Raw genomic sequence first — 18,861 nt, 5'->3', positions numbered from 1 at the left:
CTGAGTCATGGTACTAGTACATCTGGAAATAAATGGGTTTATCCTGAATCTCGAAGTACTCCTGTGTATTTTTCGGTTGCCTGGGAAATTCTGTAACAGTTCATGTTCTTTTCACTGTCCACGTCCCCGTCCCCCCCCACCCCACCCCGCCCGATTGCACCTGCCTGATTCATCAGGTCAGTCCTAGGCTAGAAGTGTGGGCACAATCTTTGTCAGCCCAAGTCTGCAGCTATAAGCCCAGAGTCCTGGTGTCTGTACCAGAATGAGAGCTGAGTTTTTAGAACAGTGTCTGTGGGCCTTTCAGAAGTCTGCTCCCTCTCTACCTCCTCTAGGAAGCCTTCCCTGACTCCCTCAGCCATGGTTAGGCCAACACTTCTAGGCTCCCAAGACATCACTCTATATCCCTACCCACTGCAAAGAAGGGAACTCCTGTAGCACTCATCCTGAAGCCTCACCAGGAATGTTGTCCTGGAAAGATTTCAAATGCAGATGGGCCTTTGAAGCTGATAATCTCTGAATATCATAATTTAAACTTGGTGAGGTATTGTAGAGTCTATGATTCTGTCTCTTGCACTTAGTGTTTACTTCCTCTAAACAATTCCCCTGATTCCAAAGATTCTCCAACTTTTTTATTCCCCAGGAACCTGAGTGGAGTGTTTCCTCTGTGGCCCAAATCTCACCTTCCCTGGAGATTGGGCACTGCTGCTAAGGCGTCTCTGTGCACTGGGATAAAACAAGTCCTCTGCCATAAAGACATCTTAGACTTCTGCAGCATGTGGACTGGCAGAGCAGCCTGGGAAACAGCCATGGTGAGTAATCAGGGCCCCAACACACCTGCCTCTCCACTTCCTAGATGGATGACTGCCAGCACCTTAGCCTCAGATGGAGATATCAGTGTGCAGGTCTGGAAATAATGCAGAGAAGAAGAAAAATCAGTCTTGGACAACACAAGAGACAGTGGTCTCATCCTTGGCTTGAAAAAGAGGGCCTGAGGAGGCTGCCTGGCTGAGGTTCAGAGAGTTACAGGTCAGAGATGAACTGGACTCCCAGACCACACTTCTGGGGAGAGATGTCCCCTACAGTCTCTCAAGAGAAGGAATGGATGAGACGATGTGTCAAGTCCTCTTCCCATCTGGCATTCTCATCAGTTTCTTTTTTTGTTGTTTTTGTTGTTGTTGACACTATTACAGATGTCTCTATTTCCACCCCCTTTGCCCACCTCCACCCAGCTCCCACATCCCCCTTCCCTCTGGCCAGCACCTCACTATTGTCTGTGACTATGAGTTATGCATATATGTTCTTTGGCTAATACCTTCACCTTCTTTCATGCAGTTCCCCCTTACCCCTCCCGTCTGACAGCTATCAGTCTGTTCCTTGCATCCAGGCCTCTGTTTCTATTTTGTTCATTAAAATCCAGATTATTTTTATACTCTAATATCAAAAACTTTTAATTTGGTTAATCATTTATTTAGGAAAGTTTTGTGCAAAAACATTTTTTCTCTTTCCTGAATAATTCTTTATCTCCAAGAGTATTTTCACATATCTGTAACTTCTTTTATCCCTTTGATTTTTTACAAAATACATCTGCTCAAATTCTGTTGGCCTTCTCTGTTTGTTGCTCATCTTTGAATGGGGTGAGTTCCACCAGAGCTTCATATTTGCTCAAAATAGTATCTGAAAGAGAAGGAATGGAGGATGCAGAACTGATATTATAGGCAACTTCATTTCCTTTTAAAGTCTTCTACCAGAATATGCATAATCCTCTGCTCTAGAAGCAACACCCACACACTTAAATGAGAAAGAAAAAGGTCATTCCTACCTTCAGAGCAAGCCCATGACATTGGCTAAATATGGCATAACTGTACACCCCAGTGTTCAGACTAAAACTCTTTTTGCTCACAGACCTATTTTTGGTGGTTGTTAAAGAAATCTCTGCTAAAAGATATTTGGTGCTGGTTTCTCTTATGTTCTTTTATTAACCTACTAGAGGCCGGGTGCACAAAATGTGTGCATTTGGGCAGGGGGGTGTGGGGGTCCCCTCAGCCCAGCCTGCACCCTCGCCAATCTGGGACCCATAGGGGGATGTCTGACTGTGGATATAAACCAGCAGTCAGACATCCCTCTCACAATCCTGGACCACTGGCTCCTAATCGTTCACCTGTCTGCCTACCTGGTCGACCCTAACTGCACCCCACTGCCGGCCTAGTCGCCCCCAACTGGCCCCTCCTTGCCAGCCTGGTTGCTCCTAACTTGCCCCCCCACCAGCTTGGTCACCCCTTACTGCCCCCCCCTACTGGCCTGGTCGTCCCCAACTGCCCCCCTCTGCTGGCCTGGTCACCTCCAACTGATCCCCGCTAGCCTAGTCACCCCTAACTGCTCCCCCTGCCAGCCTAATAGCCCCCAACTGCTCCCCACCAGCCTAGTCGACCCTAACTGCCCGCCTACTAGCCTGTTTGCCTCTTACTGCCCCCCCTGTGCTAACCTGGTCACCCCTCACACCCCCCCCCCCCCTGCTAGTCTGGTCGCCCCACACAGCCTGCTGTTCAGACATTTGGCCATCCCTAACTAACCCCCCTACCAACCTGGTCGCCCCACGCAGCCTGCTGTTCAGTCATTTGGTTCTCCCTCACTAACCCCCATGCCTGCCTGGTTGTAGACAACCATCTTGTGAGGGCATGAGGGTTAATTTGCATATTATCTCTTTATTATATAGGATATGTGAAGAGATCAGTGTTTCACACTATGAAATGATGTTTTATAGTCAATAAATTAAAATATGGTTATTAAATAGCTTGCTTTTAGATGCAGTATTTTGTTATATAAAATACATTGGGTTAACACTGGTTAATAACATTAGATAAATTTCAGATATACAAATTTATACTACAGTGTCAGTATATTCCATTATGTGCTCAGCATCTGAAATCCTTCCATAATCGTATATTTGACCCATTTTACCCTCTTCATCCTCCCCACTCCCTCTGCCCCTCTGGTAACCATCATTCTATTGTCTGAATCTATGAATTTGTTTGTTTATTTGTTATTTGTCCATTTGTTGCTTTATGTTTTATATCCAACATATGAGACAAGAATCATATGGTGGCAGTATATTTTTAAATCTATACATTTTATATTTGGTATTGTGTATGGACCCAGTCACCTAATATTAGAGTTGGTGTATTTCTCCAGTAATTTTGTCATATCTTCTTATTTTTTTTCCCAGTTTCAGGTCACAACTTTCTAGAGACCTAATCTGTCCTCCAAAGATGCTACATTCCCAGTCTTATGTCAACATCTCCTTCTTCCAGCCAGCTTCCTTCCTGATGATTGGCATCCCAGGGCTGGAGGCCGTTCATGGCTGGATCTCCATTCCCTTCTCCTGCATGTACACTGTGGCCCTCACTGGAAACTGCCTCATCCTCCTGGCTGTGAGGAGGACTCCCAGCCTGCACCAGCCCATGTACTACTTCCTGTCCATGCTGGCCCTCACCGATGTGGGTCTCACCTTGTCCACAATGCCCACCACCCTGGCTGTGCTCTGGTTTGACCATCGTCTCATCGCCTTCAATGCTTGCCTGGTGCAGATGTTCTTCCTCCACTCCTTCTCTGTGGTGGAGTCCTCGGTGCTCCTGGCCATGTCATTTGACCGCTTTGTGGCCATCTCCAACCCCTTGCGCTATGCAGCTGTCCTCACAAACAATGTCATCATCAGAATTGGACTGGCCATTGTGGCTAGAGCCACTGTGTCCCTCTTCCCAGTACCCTTCTTACTGAAGCGGCTGAACTTTTGCCCTGGCAAGATGCTCTTGTCCCATTCATTCTGTTTCCATGCAGATGTCATGAAAAAGGCCTGTGCTGATATTACTGTCAATATCCTTTATGGGCTGTATGTAGTTCTGTCCACGGTGGGTGTAGACTCCTTGCTTATTGTACTATCTTATACCCTTATTCTTCATACAGTAATTGGTCTGGCTTCCCCCAAGGAACGCATTCGGGCCCTCAACACTTGTGTTTCTCATATCTTAGCTGTTCTGGTTTTCTACATACCAGTTATAGGTGTATCCATGATCCACCGTTTTGGAAGGCACCTGCCTCACATTGTACATACTCTGGTTGCCTATGTGTACCTGGTAGTGCCCCCTGTACTTAACCCCATCATCTATAGTGTGAAATCCAAGCCCATCAGGGAGGCCATGCTCAGAGTGTTGAGGGAGAAGTGGCAAAGCTGATGAAACCAAGAATCAACCACAGAGTCTGACGAAAACATGGCCAAACAGTCATATCTTATGTCCAGAAAGACCTTGTTTAGAACCTTGACCCAGACACATAGTCAAGAGTATGGCAAGCAAATGGAAACCCTTAGATTGACGGGTAAAGAACAGTCTTGATTCTTTTCTGCACTCATTAATTTCATCTATTTTATTCAGTGTCTACTTGTGTAGCAATCTGTGCTCATTATTAGATATATTAAAAGGAACTGTGCACCATCTCTCCCCTTGTTTTGAGGACAGAGGCTTATAAGTACATAACTAGAATCAAGTGTAATGAGGCTGCGATAGGTACACACTAAGTGCTGGAGGAACCTCAAAGAGGGTTTAAGGCCTTGTTGAGAGGAAATCAAAAAGGAAACAGGGAAGAAGGAGGCTGAAAGGTGAGGAGCAGTTAGTCAGGCAGAAAAGAGGGGCAAGGGGAAGACACACCTAGTAAAGGGGGAAAAAAACTGAGGTGTGGAATTATTTGGTTTGCTTACACAAAGGTGAGTAGGCATATGTGGCTCAGAGGTTGTGTGAGTCTTGGGGAAAAGACAGAAGATGATCTAAGGATGATGGGCAGTGGTGAGACTTCTTGGGTCTTTCAGACCTGATTGAAACATTTGTCCTTTGTTCTTCGTTTAAAAGTCAGGCATGGAGCCCTAGCGGGTTTGGCTCAATGGATAGACCATCATCCTATGAACCTAAGGGACACAGGTTCAATTCCAATAAAGGGTACCTACCTCAGTTGCAGGCTCCTCCCCTGCCCCAGCCCTGGTCAGGCCACATGCAGGAGGCAACCAATCATTGTGTTTCTCTCTAGCTTTCCCTCTCTCACCCACACTCTCTAAACATCAATGGAAAAATATTCTTGTGTAAGGATTAAAAAATATATAAAAGTCAGGCATGGAAATGCTATTAAATTGTAAAATGTTGCACCAGTTTAACAGTGTATATTGGATTGAAAAGGTGAAAGTGCAGGAGAGAAAGAATGCAAGGAAAACATTTTGGAAGTTGTTGTAAGAGTCTAGAAAATAAAGAGAAGGGAAGCTAAAATTATCAGTGTCACCAGTAATGGAAAAAATGTAGATTTTTAAAAATTATATCTCTGCATTTCCTTATAACTCTCCTTGACAACACACGTAGCCCACACATTCCCCTTGCTCAGAAAAACATAAGCACAGAGCCTCTTTTGTGACCTGTAGCGTTGAAGTCCCTGGGGAGCAGAAACTCACTAAGGCATCCAGCCAGTGGTATAAAGGTAACATCTTAGTTGCAGAGTTTTCTTGGGCTCCTTCAGAATGTGGACAGGCACAGAGGGCTGTCACAACAAGCAGGGTGAGTAACTTGAGACCCAGGCACAATCCCATCTATATTATTTAGAAGAATGGGGGCCGGGTTAGTGAGTGTGACATCCCTTCTATGTTAGTTGCTGCCAGGTGTAGGAGCCAATGGGATGGGGAATGAGCAGATGGTAGAAGCTGGAAGAAAAATTAGGAGGTCTACTTAGGGCCATGGATGGCAGGTCTATGGCCCTAAATAAAGGACAGGAAGTGAAGAAGGCTACTCTCCTGAAGCACAGAGATTTCTCAAGTCAGAGAATTATCAGAAACCCAGACTCTGTGTCCAAGCAAATTACTACCCCTTTCATTCTCTAATTGGGGCCACAGTAAGAGGGTATGTTAAGATTCCATTTGTCAAGATAGCATCCTGCCAGTGACCTGAATGCTTGGTGTCACTATGAGATTGTCCTTCAATTCTTTCAATAAAGAAGAGCCTTTTAGAAAAGCATTTGGCTTATATGTATATTAAAAATGATTACCACCGTAGCATCAGATTACATCTCTGTCATATCACATAGTGACCATTTCCTTTTTGTGTGGAAAAAAAGAAAGAAAATTACTTGGTTTTTGGTAAAGAGAGCATGGTGGATTCAGTCTTTGGTTTCTAGGCAACTTGACATTCCCAGAAACACCCCGTCACAAGATAACAGAATCTTAGAGTGGTAGAATGGAAATGATTTCATCCCTGGAGGGAAAGCTATCATTTTTAAATATCTTTGACACTTTAGTGTCCTTGAGATAATAATATAAGGCCAAACCTAATCTGATTTCCAGTTTTAAGTGATTGCTTTGGGGCTTCATGAGAATCAGAAAACATGGCAATCCAACTATGCTATCTAAATGGGCATTTTAGTAAAAACACACACCAAAAGAAACCTGTCCTTTCATCACACAGAATCCCTTCCCAATGCCAGACCCTTCATAACACTGTAATAGTCACAAAACATAAAAGGAAAGAACCACCATCTGGATACCAGCGAAAAATTAGCTTGATTGTTTAAGAGTTGTCCCTAATTTTTGGCAACTTGTCTTCAATTGCACTTTATAATTTTACCCTTGTGAGCTCTAAGGTTCTTGTAATATTCAGCTTAATTTAGCATTTGCATCCTTCCAACACAGCCAAGAGCAACAGATCACACAAATACTCAAAAGTGCATCAGACCTACATACCAACTAGACAAGTTCTAACCTAAGGGATTGAGGATTTGTGAATTACTCGATAATAGGTAAATCAATACAGGATAAAAGAAAAAGAATTGTGATATTCATCCCAGGTAAAAATTAATCCTCATATTTCTGCAAGTTATATAGAGAGGGCAGAATTCACCTGCTATTCTGATTTAAACTACCAATAACAGGGAGTATTTTCTGATTGTTCCTATGGAAACCCCAATATGATTGGATACAAATAAATATCAATTGTATTAATCTGAAGGAGCCACTGGTCTTTACTATATACAAACTATTTAGTACAAATTATGAACAAATATATGCATCTAAGAGATACTGTATTAAAGGTTGGGATGAAAAGGAACTAGATTAAAGAATAAGGAGTTTTCATTCAGTTCTTCATTTTCTTGTTCATTCAATCATAGTAACAGAAAAAAAAAGGACAGAAATTTTGAAATCATCACAATGAAAAAAATGAAATTGAATAAGTTTTCTGAAGAAATGTGATTTGAATTAGTAAAATAAATAGTAAAAATGAGGAGATAATTATCACAATGCTTGGCTCTGTAGGAAGAACTCAAAAACTCACTATGACAGAGAGGCAAACAGAAGATTTTTTGAAAAATAGGAAGGGGTTTTATTTGGAGGGCCCCAAATCATGTCACCATAGAACATGAGAAGAGAACAAGCTCATTCAGATAATCTGGTCCAACCAGCTCCACACTTTACAAATCTCCAGCATCTAGTAAAGTCCTGCCAATACAGGCAGCGTAAGACTTCAAAGTGTTTAAGCCAAATAGACTTGAACTTAAGTTTTGAATTTTCAAACAACAACAAAAAATGAAGTCTAATATCTGGAACATAAGAGATATGTAATGATTTATAACTCAATAAATGTATTTGCTCAGCAACAAACACTAAAAGTAGAAAACACCCTCAGAACACTATAGGTGCCTGCATTTATGTCTTTGATTTGTGTTTTCAGTTGGTGTCTGTAGAAATTCTAACTTTGGGTCCTTGGCCCTGCAGCTGTGGCCCTCCAGCTAGAGCAAATGTCAGTGCTGAGTGATTTACAGGGATGCACATTCAAGGACAAATCAAGGCCTCAATATGGGTATGGGAAAGGGCTGAACAAAGTGTCTGGCTGGTATTGTAAAGGTTGTGGGGAATGTTAAATAATTGAAGTGAGGGGGTGATTCCTAAAAAAGCAATGTGTAGCCTGGATTACACTGGCATCCAGTGACCCTGGCTGATATTCTCTGGGCAAGGCATATTTAGACAGCATATTTTTAAATTTTTATTACCGACTTGAGAGAGAGAGAGAGAAACGCCGATTTGTTGTTCCACTTATTTATGCACTCATGGATTGCTTCTTCCACGTGCCCTGACAGGTGACCAAACCTTGGCATATTGGGATGATGTTCTAATCAACTGATCTCCCAGCTAGGGCTGAACCCATATATTTAAGTGTCTTCAGTTACCTGGCGAAAATCAACTGTCTCTTCATTTACTAAAACTTACCTAGTACTTGTTCTCATTTTCATCTTGGGACTTTATCATTACTGGGACTTGATTAAAAGAGAATGTCCTATGATTTGTACTCAGACCCCTCAACACAAAAAGATCTGAAGTTCTAATAAACTGCTCCAGGGAGAATCTCTCACCCTATGGTGGGCTACATAATTTCTCTCCTTTCACATTAGCTAAAATATTTTCCTTCTGTATCAGCAGGGTAATTGTGAGACAACAATGAGAAAGCTATGTGAAAGCACTTAGAAATACTGCAAAATGCAGCATTAATAAAATAACAATATAGACCTAGACAAAGCCTATGATGATGATGATGATGATGATGATGATGATGTTAATGATCATTTAGAGAGTACTATGTATATTAATAAACATCACTTTATTTAATGAAGACTCTGCATGGTATGGTGAAAATAGCAAAGAATTTACATTTAGAAACAACTAAATTCTAAGTCCATTTCAGTCATTTATTATCTGTAATCATGAAGAAGTTAAAACTATCCCCTACATTCTGTATTTCTTTTGAGGACATATTCACTAATGTATGCATATTCTTAGAACTACTCATAATATGAAGAACTAAGAAAAGGAAAATAAATCGTTTAAAAGCCTATACAGCAAAATAAATGTTTTCCTAATGACAGGTACCCTCTCAATGCCTTTTGTCTTTCCGGATTGAAGAGGTCACATCGTACTGGAGACTTCTTCTGCCTTCCAAGGATGCTCTCTTCCCAATCCTATGTCAACATCTCCTTCTTCCAGCCAGCTTCCTTCCTGATGATTGGCATTCCAGGGCTGGAGGCCGTTCATGGCTGGATCTCCATTCCCTTCTCCTGTATGTACACTGCAGCCCTCACTGGAAACTGCCTTATCCTCCTGGCTGTGAGGAGGACTCCCAGCCTGCACCAGCCCATGTACTACTTCCTGTCCATGCTGGCTCTCACCGATGTGGGTCTCACCTTGTCCACAATGCCCACCACCCTGGCTGTGCTCTGGTTTGACCATCGTCTCATCGCCTTCAATGCTTGCCTGGTGCAGATGTTCTTCCTCCACTCCTTCTCTGTGGTGGAGTCCTCAGTGCTCCTGGCCATGTCATTTGACCGCTTTGTGGCCATCTCCAACCCCTTGCGCTATGCAGCTGTCCTCACAAACAATGTCATCATCAGAATTGGACTGGCCATTGTGGCTAGAGCCACTGTGTCCCTCTTCCCAGGACCCTTCTTACTGAAGCGACTGAACTTTTGCCCTGGCAAGATGCTCTTGTCCCATTCATTCTGTTTCCATGCCGATATCATGAAAAATGCCTGTGCTGATATTACTGTCAATATCCTTTATGGGCTGTATGTAGTTCTGTCCACGGTGGGTGTAGACTCCTTGCTTATTGTACTATCTTATACCCTTATTCTTCATACAGTGATTGGTCTGGCTTCTCCCAAGGAACGCATTCAGGCCCTCAACACTTGTGTTTCTCATATCTTAGCTGTTCTGGTTTTCTACATACCAGTTATAGGTATATCCATGATCCACCGTTTTGGAAGGCACCTGCCTCACATTGTACATGCTCTTATTGCCTATGTGTACCTGGTAGTGCCCCCTGTACTTAACCCCATCATCTACAGTGTGAAATCCAAGCCCATCAGGGAGGCCATGCTCAGAGTGTTGAGGGAGAAGTGGCAAAGCTGATGAAACCAAGAATCAACCACAGAGTCTGATGAAAACATGGCCAAACAGTCATATCTTATGTCCAGAAAGGCCTTGTTTAGAGCCTTGACCCAGACACATAGTCAAGAGTATGGCAAGCAAATGGAAACCCTTAGATTGACGGGTGAAGAACAGTCTTGATTCTTTTCTGCACTCATTAATTTCATCTATTTTATTCGGTGTTTACTTGTGTAAGTATCTGTGCTCATTATTAGATATATTAAAAGGAACTGTGCACGATCTCTCCCTTTCTTTTGAGGACAGAGGCTTGTAAGTACATAACTAAAATCAAGTGTAATGAGGCTGCGATAGGTACACACTAAGTGCTGGAGGAACCTCAAAGAGGATTTAAGGCCTTGTTGAGAGGAAATCAAAAAGGAAACAGGGAAGAAGGAGGCTGAAAGGTGAGGAGCAGTTAGTCAGGCAGAAAAGGGGGCCAAGGGGAAGACACACCTAGTAAAGGGGGGAAAACACTGAGGTGTGGAATTATTTGGTTTGCTTGCACAAAGGTGAGTAGGCATATGTGGCTCAGAGGTTGTGTGAGTCTTGGAGAAAAGACAGAAGATGATCTAAGGATGATGGGCAGTGGTGAGACTTCTTGGGTCTTTCAGACCTGATTGAAACATTTGTCCTTTGTTCTTCGTTTAAAAGTCAGGCATGGAGCCCTAGCGGGTTTGGCTCAATGGATAGACCATCATCCTATGAACCTAAGGGACCCAGGTTCAATTCTGAACAAGGGCACCTACCTCAGTTGCAGGCTCCTCCCCTGCCCCGGCCCTGGTCAGGCCACATGCAGGAGGCAACCAATCATTGTGTTTCTCTCTAGCTTTCCCTCTCTCACCCACACTCTCTAAACATCAATGGAAAAATATTCTTGTGTAAGGATTAAAAAATATATAAAAGTCAGGCATGGAAATGCTATTAAATTGTAAAATGTTGCACCAGTTTAACTGTGTATATTGGATTGAAAAGGTGAAAGTGCAGGAGAGAAAGAATGCAAGGAAAACATTTTGGAAGTTGTTGTAAGAGTCTAGAAAATAAAGAGAAGGGAAGCTAAAATTATCAGTGTCACCAGTAATGGAAAAAATGTAGATTTTTAAAAATTATATCTCTGCATTTCCTTATAACTCTCCTTGACAACACACGTAGCCCTCATATTCCCCTTGCTCAGAAAAACATAAGCACAGAGCCTCTTTTGTGACCTGTAGCGTTGAAGTCCCTGGGGAGCAGAAACTCACTAAGGCATCCAGCCAGTGGTATAAAGGTAACATCTTAGTTGCAGAGTTTTCTTGGGCTCCTTCAGAATGTGGACAGGCACAGAGGGCTGTCACAACAAGCAGGGTGAGTAACTTGAGACCCAGGCACAATCCCATCTATATTATTTAGAAGAATGGGGGCCGGGTTAGTGAGTGTGACATCCCTTCTATGTTAGTTGCTGCCAGGTGTAGGAGCCAATGGGATGGGGAATGAGCAGATGGTAGAAGCTGGAAGAAAAATTAGGAGGTCTACTTAGGGCCATGGATGGCAGGTCTATGGCCCTAAATAAAGGACAGGAAGTGAAGAAGGCTACTCTCCTGAAGCACAGAGATTTCTCAAGTCAGAGAATTATCAGAAACCCAGACTCTGTGTCCAAGCAAATTACTACCCCTTTCATTCTCTAATTGGGGCCACAGTAAGAGGGTATGTTAAGATTCCATTTGTCAAGATAGCATCCTGCCAGTGACCTGAATGCTTGGTGTCACTATGAGATTGTCCTTCAATTCTTTCAATAAAGAAGAGCCTTTTAGAAAAGCATTTGGCTTATATGTATATTAAAAATGATTACCACCGTAGCATCAGATTACATCTCTGTCATATCACATAGTGACCATTTCCTTTTTGTGTGGAAAAAAAGAAAGAAAATTACTTGGTTTTTGGTAAAGAGAGCATGGTGGATTCAGTCTTTGGTTTCTAGGCAACTTGACATTCCCAGACACACCCCGTCACAAGATAACAGAATCTTAGAGTGGTAGAATGGAAATGATTTCATCCCTGGAGGGAAAGCTATCATTTTTAAATATCTTTGACACTTTAGTGTCCTTGAGATAATAATATAAGGCCAAACCTAATCTGATTTCCAGTTTTAAGTGATTGCTTTGGGGCTTCATGGCAATCAGAAAACATGGCAATCCAACTATGCTATCTAAATGGGCATTTTAATAAAAACACACACCAAAAGAAACCTGTCCTTTCATCACACAGAATCCCTTCCCAATGCCAGACCCTTCATAACACTGTAATAGTCACAAAACATAAAAGGAAAGAACCACCATCTGGATACCAGCGAAAAATTAGCTTGATTGTATAAGAGTTGTCCCTAATTTTTGGCAACTTGTCTTCAATTGCACTTTATAATTTTACCCTTGTGAGCTCTAAGGTTCTTGTAATATTCAGCTTAATTTAGCATTTGCATCCTTCCAACACAGCCAAGAGCAACAGATCACACAAATACTCAAAAGTGCATCAGACCTGCATACCAACTAGACAAGTTCTAACCTAAGGGATTGAGGATTTGTGAATTACTCGATAATAGGTAAATCAATACAGGATAAAAGAAAAAGAATTGTGATATTCATCCCAGGTAAAAATTAATCCTCATATTTCTGCAAGTTATATAGAGAGGGCAGAATTCACCTGCTATTCTGATTTAAACTACCAATAACAGGGAGTATTTTCTGATTGTTCCTATGGAAACCCCAATATGATTGGATACAAATAAATATCAATTGTATTAATCTGAAGGAGCCACTGGTCTTTACTATATACAAACTATTTAGTACAAATTATGAACAAATATATGCATCTAAGAGATACTGTATTAAAGGTTGGGATGAAAAGGAACTAGATTAAAGAATAAGGAGTTTTCATTCAGTTCTTCATTTTCTTGTTCATTCAATCATAGTAACAGAAAAAAAAAGGACAGAAATTTTGAAATCATCACAATGAAAAAAATGAAATTGAATAAGTTTTCTGAAGAAATGTGATTTGAATTAGTAAAATAAATAGTAAAAATGAGGAGATAATTATCACAATGCTTGGCTCTGTAGGAAGAACTCAAAAACTCACTATGACAGAGAGGCAAACAGAAGATTTTTTGAAAAATAGGAAGGGGTTTTATTTGGAGGGCCCCAAATCATGTCACCATAGAACATGAGAAGAGAACAAGCTCATTCAGATAATCTGGTCCAACCAGCTCCACACTTTACAAATCTCCAGCATCTAGTAAAGTCCTGCCAATACAGGCAGCGTAAGACTTCAAAGTGTTTAAGCCAAATAGACTTGAACTTAAGTTTTGAATTTTCAAACAACAACAAAAAATGAAGTCTAATATCTGGAACATAAGAGATATGTAATGATTTATAACTCAATAAATGTATTAGCTCAGCAACAAACACTAAAAGTAGAAAACACCCTCAGAACACTATAGGTGCCTGCATTTATGTCTTTGATTTGTGTTTTCAGTTGGTGTCTGTAGAAATTCTAACTTTGGGTCCTTGGCCCTGCAGCTGTGGCCCTCCAGCTAGAGCAAATGTCAGTGCTGAGTGATTTACAGGGATGCACATTCAAGGACAAATCAAGGCCTCAATATGGGTATGGGAAAGGGCTGAACAAAGTGTCTGGCTGGTATTGTAAAGGTTGTGGGGAATGTTAAATAATTGAAGTGAGGGGGTGATTCCTAAAAAAAGCAATGTGTAGCCTGGATTACACTGGCATCCAGTGACCCTGGCTGATATTCTCTGGGCAAGGCATATTTAGACAGCATATTTTTAAATTTTTATTACCGACTTGAGAGAGAGAGAAACACCGATTTGTTGTTCCACTTATTTATGCACTCATGGATTGCTTCTCCCACGTGCCCTGACAGGTGACCAAACCTTGGCATATTGGGATGATGTTCTAATCAACTCATCTCCCAGCTAGGGCTGAACCCATATATTTAAGTGTCTTCAGTTACCTGGCGAAAATCAACTGTCTCTTCATTTACTAAAACTTACCTAGTACTTGTTCTCATTTTCATCTTGGGACTTTATCATTACTGGGACTTGATTAAAAGAGAATGTCCTATGATTTGTACTCAGACCCCTCAACACAAAAAGATCTGAAGTTCTAATAAACTGCTCCAGGGAGAATCTCTCACCCTATGGTGGGCTACATAATTTCTCTCCTTTCACATTAGCTAAAATATTTTCCTTCTGTATCAGCAGGGTAATTGTGAGACAACAATGAGAAAGCTATGTGAAAGCACTTAGAAATACTGCAAAATGCAGCATTAATAAAATAACAATATAGACCTAGACAAAGCCTATGATGATGATGATGATGATGATGATGTTAATGATCATTTAGAGAGTACTATGTATATTAATAAACATCACTTTATTTAATGAAGACTCTGCATGGTATGGTGAAAATAGCAAAGAATTTACATTTAGAAACAACTAAATTCTAAGTCCATTTCAGTCATTTATTATCTGTAATCATGAAGAAGTTAAAACTATCCCCTACATTCTGTATTTCTTTTGAGGACATATTCACTAATGTATGCATATTCTTAGAACTACTCATAATATGAAGAACTAAGAAAAGGAAAATAAATCGTTTAAAAGCCTATACAGCAAAATAAATGTTTTCCTAATGACAGGTACCCTCTCAATGCCTTTTGTCTTTCCGGATTGAAGAGGTCACATCGTACTGGAGACTTCTTCTGCCTTCCAAGGATGCTCTCTTCCCAATCCTATGTCAACATCTCCTTTTTCCAGCCAGCTTCCTTCCTGATGATTGGCATCCCAGGGCTAGAGGCCGTTCATGGCTGGATCTCCATTCCCTTCTCCTGTATGTACACTGCAGCCCTCACTGGAAACTGCCTTATCCTCCTGGCTGTGAGGAGGACTCCCAGCCTGCACCAGCCCATGTACTACTTCCTGTCCATGCTGGCTCTCACCGATGTGGGTCTCACCTTGTCCACAATGCCCACCACCCTGGCTGTGCTCTGGTTTGACCATCGTCTCATCGCCTTCAATGCTTGCCTGGTGCAGATGTTCTTCCTCCACTCCTTCTCTGTGGTGGAGTCCTCAGTGCTCCTGGCCATGTCATTTGACCGCTTTGTGGCCATCTCCAACCCCTTGCGCTATGCAGCTGTCCTCACAAACAATGTTATCATCAGAATTGGACTGGCCATTGTGGCTAGAGCCACTGTGTCCCTCTTCCCAGGACCCTTCTTACTGAAGCGACTGAACTTTTGCCCTGGCAAGATGCTCTTGTCCCATTCATTCTGTTTCCATGCCGATATCATGAAAAATGCCTGTGCTGATATTACTGTCAATATCCTTTATGGGCTGTATGTAGTTCTGTCCACGGTGGGTGTAGACTCCTTGCTTATTGTACTATCTTATACCCTTATTCTTCATACAGTGATTGGTCTGGCTTCTCCCAAGGAACGCATTCAGGCCCTCAACACTTGTGTTTCTCATATCTTAGCTGTTCTGGTTTTCTACATACCAGTTATAGGTATATCCATGATCCACCGTTTTGGAAGGCACCTGCCTCACATTGTACATGCTCTTATTGCCTATGTGTACCTGGTAGTTCCCCCTGTACTTAACCCCATCATCTACAGTGTGAAATCCAAGCCCATCAGGGAGGCCATGCTCAGAGTGTTGAGGGAGAAGTGGCAAAGCTGATGAAACCAAGAATCAACCACAGAGTCTGATGAAAACATGGCCAAACAGTCATATCTTATGTCCAGAAAGGCCTTGTTTAGAGCCTTGACCCAGACACATAGTCAAGAGTATGGCAAGCAAATGGAAACCCTTAGATTGACGGGTGAAGAACAGTTTTGATTCTTTTCTGCACTCATTAATTTCATCTATTTTATTCGGTGTTTACTTGTGTAAGTATCTGTGCTCATTATTAGATATATTAAAAGGAACTGTGCACGATCTCTCCCTTTCTTTTGAGGACAGAGGCTTGTAAGTACATAACTAAAATCAAGTGTAATGAGGCTGCGATAGGTACACACTAAGTGCTGGAGGAACCTCAAAGAGGATTTAAGGCCTTGTTGAGAGGAAATCAAAAAGGAAACAGGGAAGAAGGAGGCTGAAAGGTGAGGAGCAGTTAGTGAGGCAGAAAAGGGGGCCAAGGGGAAGACACACCTAGTAAAGGGGGGAAAACACTGAGGTGTGGAATTATTTGGTTTGCTTGCACAAAGGTGAGTAGGCATATGTGGCTCAGAGGTTGTGTGAGTCTTGGAGAAAAGACAGAAGATGATCTAAGGATGATGGGCAGTGGTGAGACTTCTTGGGTCTTTCAGACCTGATTGAAACATTTGTTCTTTGTTCTTCGTTTAAAAGTCAGGCATGGAGCCCTAGCGGGTTTGGCTCAATGGATAGACCATCATCCTATGAACCTAAGGGACACAGGTTCAATTCCAATCAAGGGCACCTACCTCAGTTGCAGGCTCCTCCCCTGCCCCAGCCCTGGTCAGGCCACATGCAGGAGGCAACCAATCATTGTGTTTCTCTCTAGCTTTCCCTCTCACCCACACTCTCTAAACATCAATGGAAAAATATTCTTGTGTAAGGATTAAAAAATATATAAAAGCCAGGCATAGAAATGTTATTAATTTGTAAAATGTTGCACCAGTATAACTGTGTATATTGGATTGAAAAGGTGAAAGTGCAGGAGAGAAAGAATGGAAGGACAACATTTTGGAAGTTGTTGTAAGAGTCTAGAAAATAAAGAGAATGGAAGATAAAATTATCTGTGTCACCAGTAATGAAACAAATGTAGATTTTAAAAAATTATATCTCTGCATTTCCTTATAACTCTCCTTGACAACACACATAGCCCACACATTCCCCTTGCTCAGAAAAACATAAGCACAGAGCCTCTTTTGTGACCTGTAGCTCAGACGTCTCTGGGGAGCAGAAACTCACTAAGGCATCCAGCCAGTGGTATAAAGGTAACATCTTAGTTGCAGTTTTCATGGGCTCCTTCAGAATATGGACAGGCACAGAGGGCTGTCACAACAAGCAGGGTGAGTAACTTGAGGCCCAGGCACAATCCCATTTATATTATTTAGAAGAATGGGGGCCAGGTTAGTGAGTCTGACATCCCTTCTATGTTAGCTGCTGCCAGGTGTAGGAGCCAATGGGATGGGGAATGAGCAGATGGTAGAAGCTGGAAGAAAAATTAGGAGGTCTACTTAGGGCCATGGATGGCAGGTCTATGGCCCTAAATAAAGGACAGGAAGTGAAGAAGGCTACTCTCCTGAAGCACAGAGATTTCTCAAGTCAGAGAATTATCAGAAACCCAGACTCTGTGTCCAAGCAAATTACTACCCCTTTCATTCTCTAATTGGGGCCACAGTATGAGGGTATGTTAAGATTCCATCTGTCAAGATAGCATCCTGCCAGTGACCTGAATGCTTGGTGTCACTATGAGATTGTCCTTCAATTCTTTCAATAAAGAAGAGCCTTTTAGAAAAGCATTTGGCTTATATGTATATTAAAAATGATTACCACCGTAGCATCAGATTATATCTCTGTCATATCACATAGTGACCATTTCCTTTTTGTGTGGAAAAAAAGAAAGAAAAGTACTTGGTTTTTGGTAAAGAGAGCATGGTGGATTCAGTCTTTGGTTTCTAGGCAACTTGACATTCCCAGACACACCCCGTCACAAGATAACAGAATCTTAGAGTGGTAGAATGGAAATGATTTCATCCCTGGAGGGAAAGCTATCATTTTAAAATATCTTTGACACTTTAGTGCCCTTGAGATAATAATATAAGGCCTAAGCTAATCTGATTTCCAGTTTTAAGTGATTGCTTTGGGGCTTCATGGCAATCAGAAAACATGGCAATCCAACTGTGCTATCTAAATGGGCATTTTAGTAAAAACACACACCAAAAGAAACCTGTCCTTTCATCACACAGAATCCCTTCCCAATGCCAGACCCCTCATAACACTGTAATAGTCACAGAACATAAAAGGAAAGAACCACCATCTGGATACCAGGGAAAAATTACCTTGATTGTATAAGAGTTGTCCCTAATTTTTGGCAACTTGTCTTCAATTGCACTTTATAATTTTACCCTTGTGAGCTCTAAGGTTCTTGTAATATTCAGCTTAATTTAGCATTTGCATCCTTCCAACACAGCCAAGAGCAACAGATCACACAAATACTCAAAAGTGCATCAGACCTGCATACCAACTAGACAAGTTCTAACCTAAGGGATTGAGGATTTGTGAATTACTCGATAATAGGTAAATCAATACAGGATAAAAGAAAAAGAATTGTGATATTCATCCCAGGTAAAAATTAATCCTCATATTTCTGCAAGTTATATAGAGAGGGCAGAATTCACCTGCTATTCTGATTTAAACTACCAATAACAGGGAGTATTTTCTGATTGGTCCTATGGAAACCCCAATATGACTGGATAAAAATAAATATCAATTGTATTAATCTGAAGGAGCCACTGGTCTTTACTATATACAAACTATTTAGTACAAATTATGAACAAATATATGCATCTAAGAGATACTGTATTAAAGGTTGGGATGAAAAGGAACTAGATTAAAGAATAAGGAGTTTTCATTCAGTTCTTCATTTTCTTGTTCATTCAATCATAGTAACTGAAACAAAGGAGGAGAAAAATTTTGAAATCACAATGAAAAAAATGAAATTGAATAAGTTTTCTGAAGAAATGTGATTTGAATTAGTAAAATAAATAGTAAAAATGAGGAGATAATTATCACAATGCTTGGCTCTGTAGGAAGAACTCAAAAACTCACTATGACAGAGAGGCAAACAGAAGATTTTTT

The 18,861-nt window shown here is 41.4% G+C and overlaps 3 protein-coding genes across 3 annotated transcripts; all 3 read left to right on the top strand.

The window, feature by feature from the left end:
- Positions 1-3,266: 3,266 nt before the first annotated feature.
- LOC103304317 (olfactory receptor 51I2-like) lies at positions 3,267-4,229 on the top strand. The gene has a single exon (XM_008161232.2). The coding sequence runs from the start codon at positions 3,267-3,269 to the stop codon at positions 4,227-4,229; it is 963 nt and encodes a 320-aa protein (XP_008159454.2).
- A 4,784-nt stretch (positions 4,230-9,013) lies between these two features.
- On the top strand, positions 9,014-9,976 carry LOC129151223 (olfactory receptor 51I2-like). Its single transcript, XM_054725314.1, has one exon. The coding sequence runs from the start codon at positions 9,014-9,016 to the stop codon at positions 9,974-9,976; it is 963 nt and encodes a 320-aa protein (XP_054581289.1).
- A 4,775-nt stretch (positions 9,977-14,751) lies between these two features.
- LOC129151229 (olfactory receptor 51I2-like) lies at positions 14,752-15,714 on the top strand. The gene has a single exon (XM_054725326.1). The coding sequence runs from the start codon at positions 14,752-14,754 to the stop codon at positions 15,712-15,714; it is 963 nt and encodes a 320-aa protein (XP_054581301.1).
- Positions 15,715-18,861: the final 3,147 nt, after the last annotated feature.

This window comes from Eptesicus fuscus, chromosome 13, assembly GCF_027574615.1.
Source record: "Eptesicus fuscus isolate TK198812 chromosome 13, DD_ASM_mEF_20220401, whole genome shotgun sequence".
Lineage (NCBI taxonomy): Eukaryota > Metazoa > Chordata > Mammalia > Chiroptera > Vespertilionidae > Eptesicus > Eptesicus fuscus.
The sequence above is the reverse complement of the archived record's forward strand: the minus strand, read 5'-3'. Positions and strand labels throughout refer to the sequence as shown.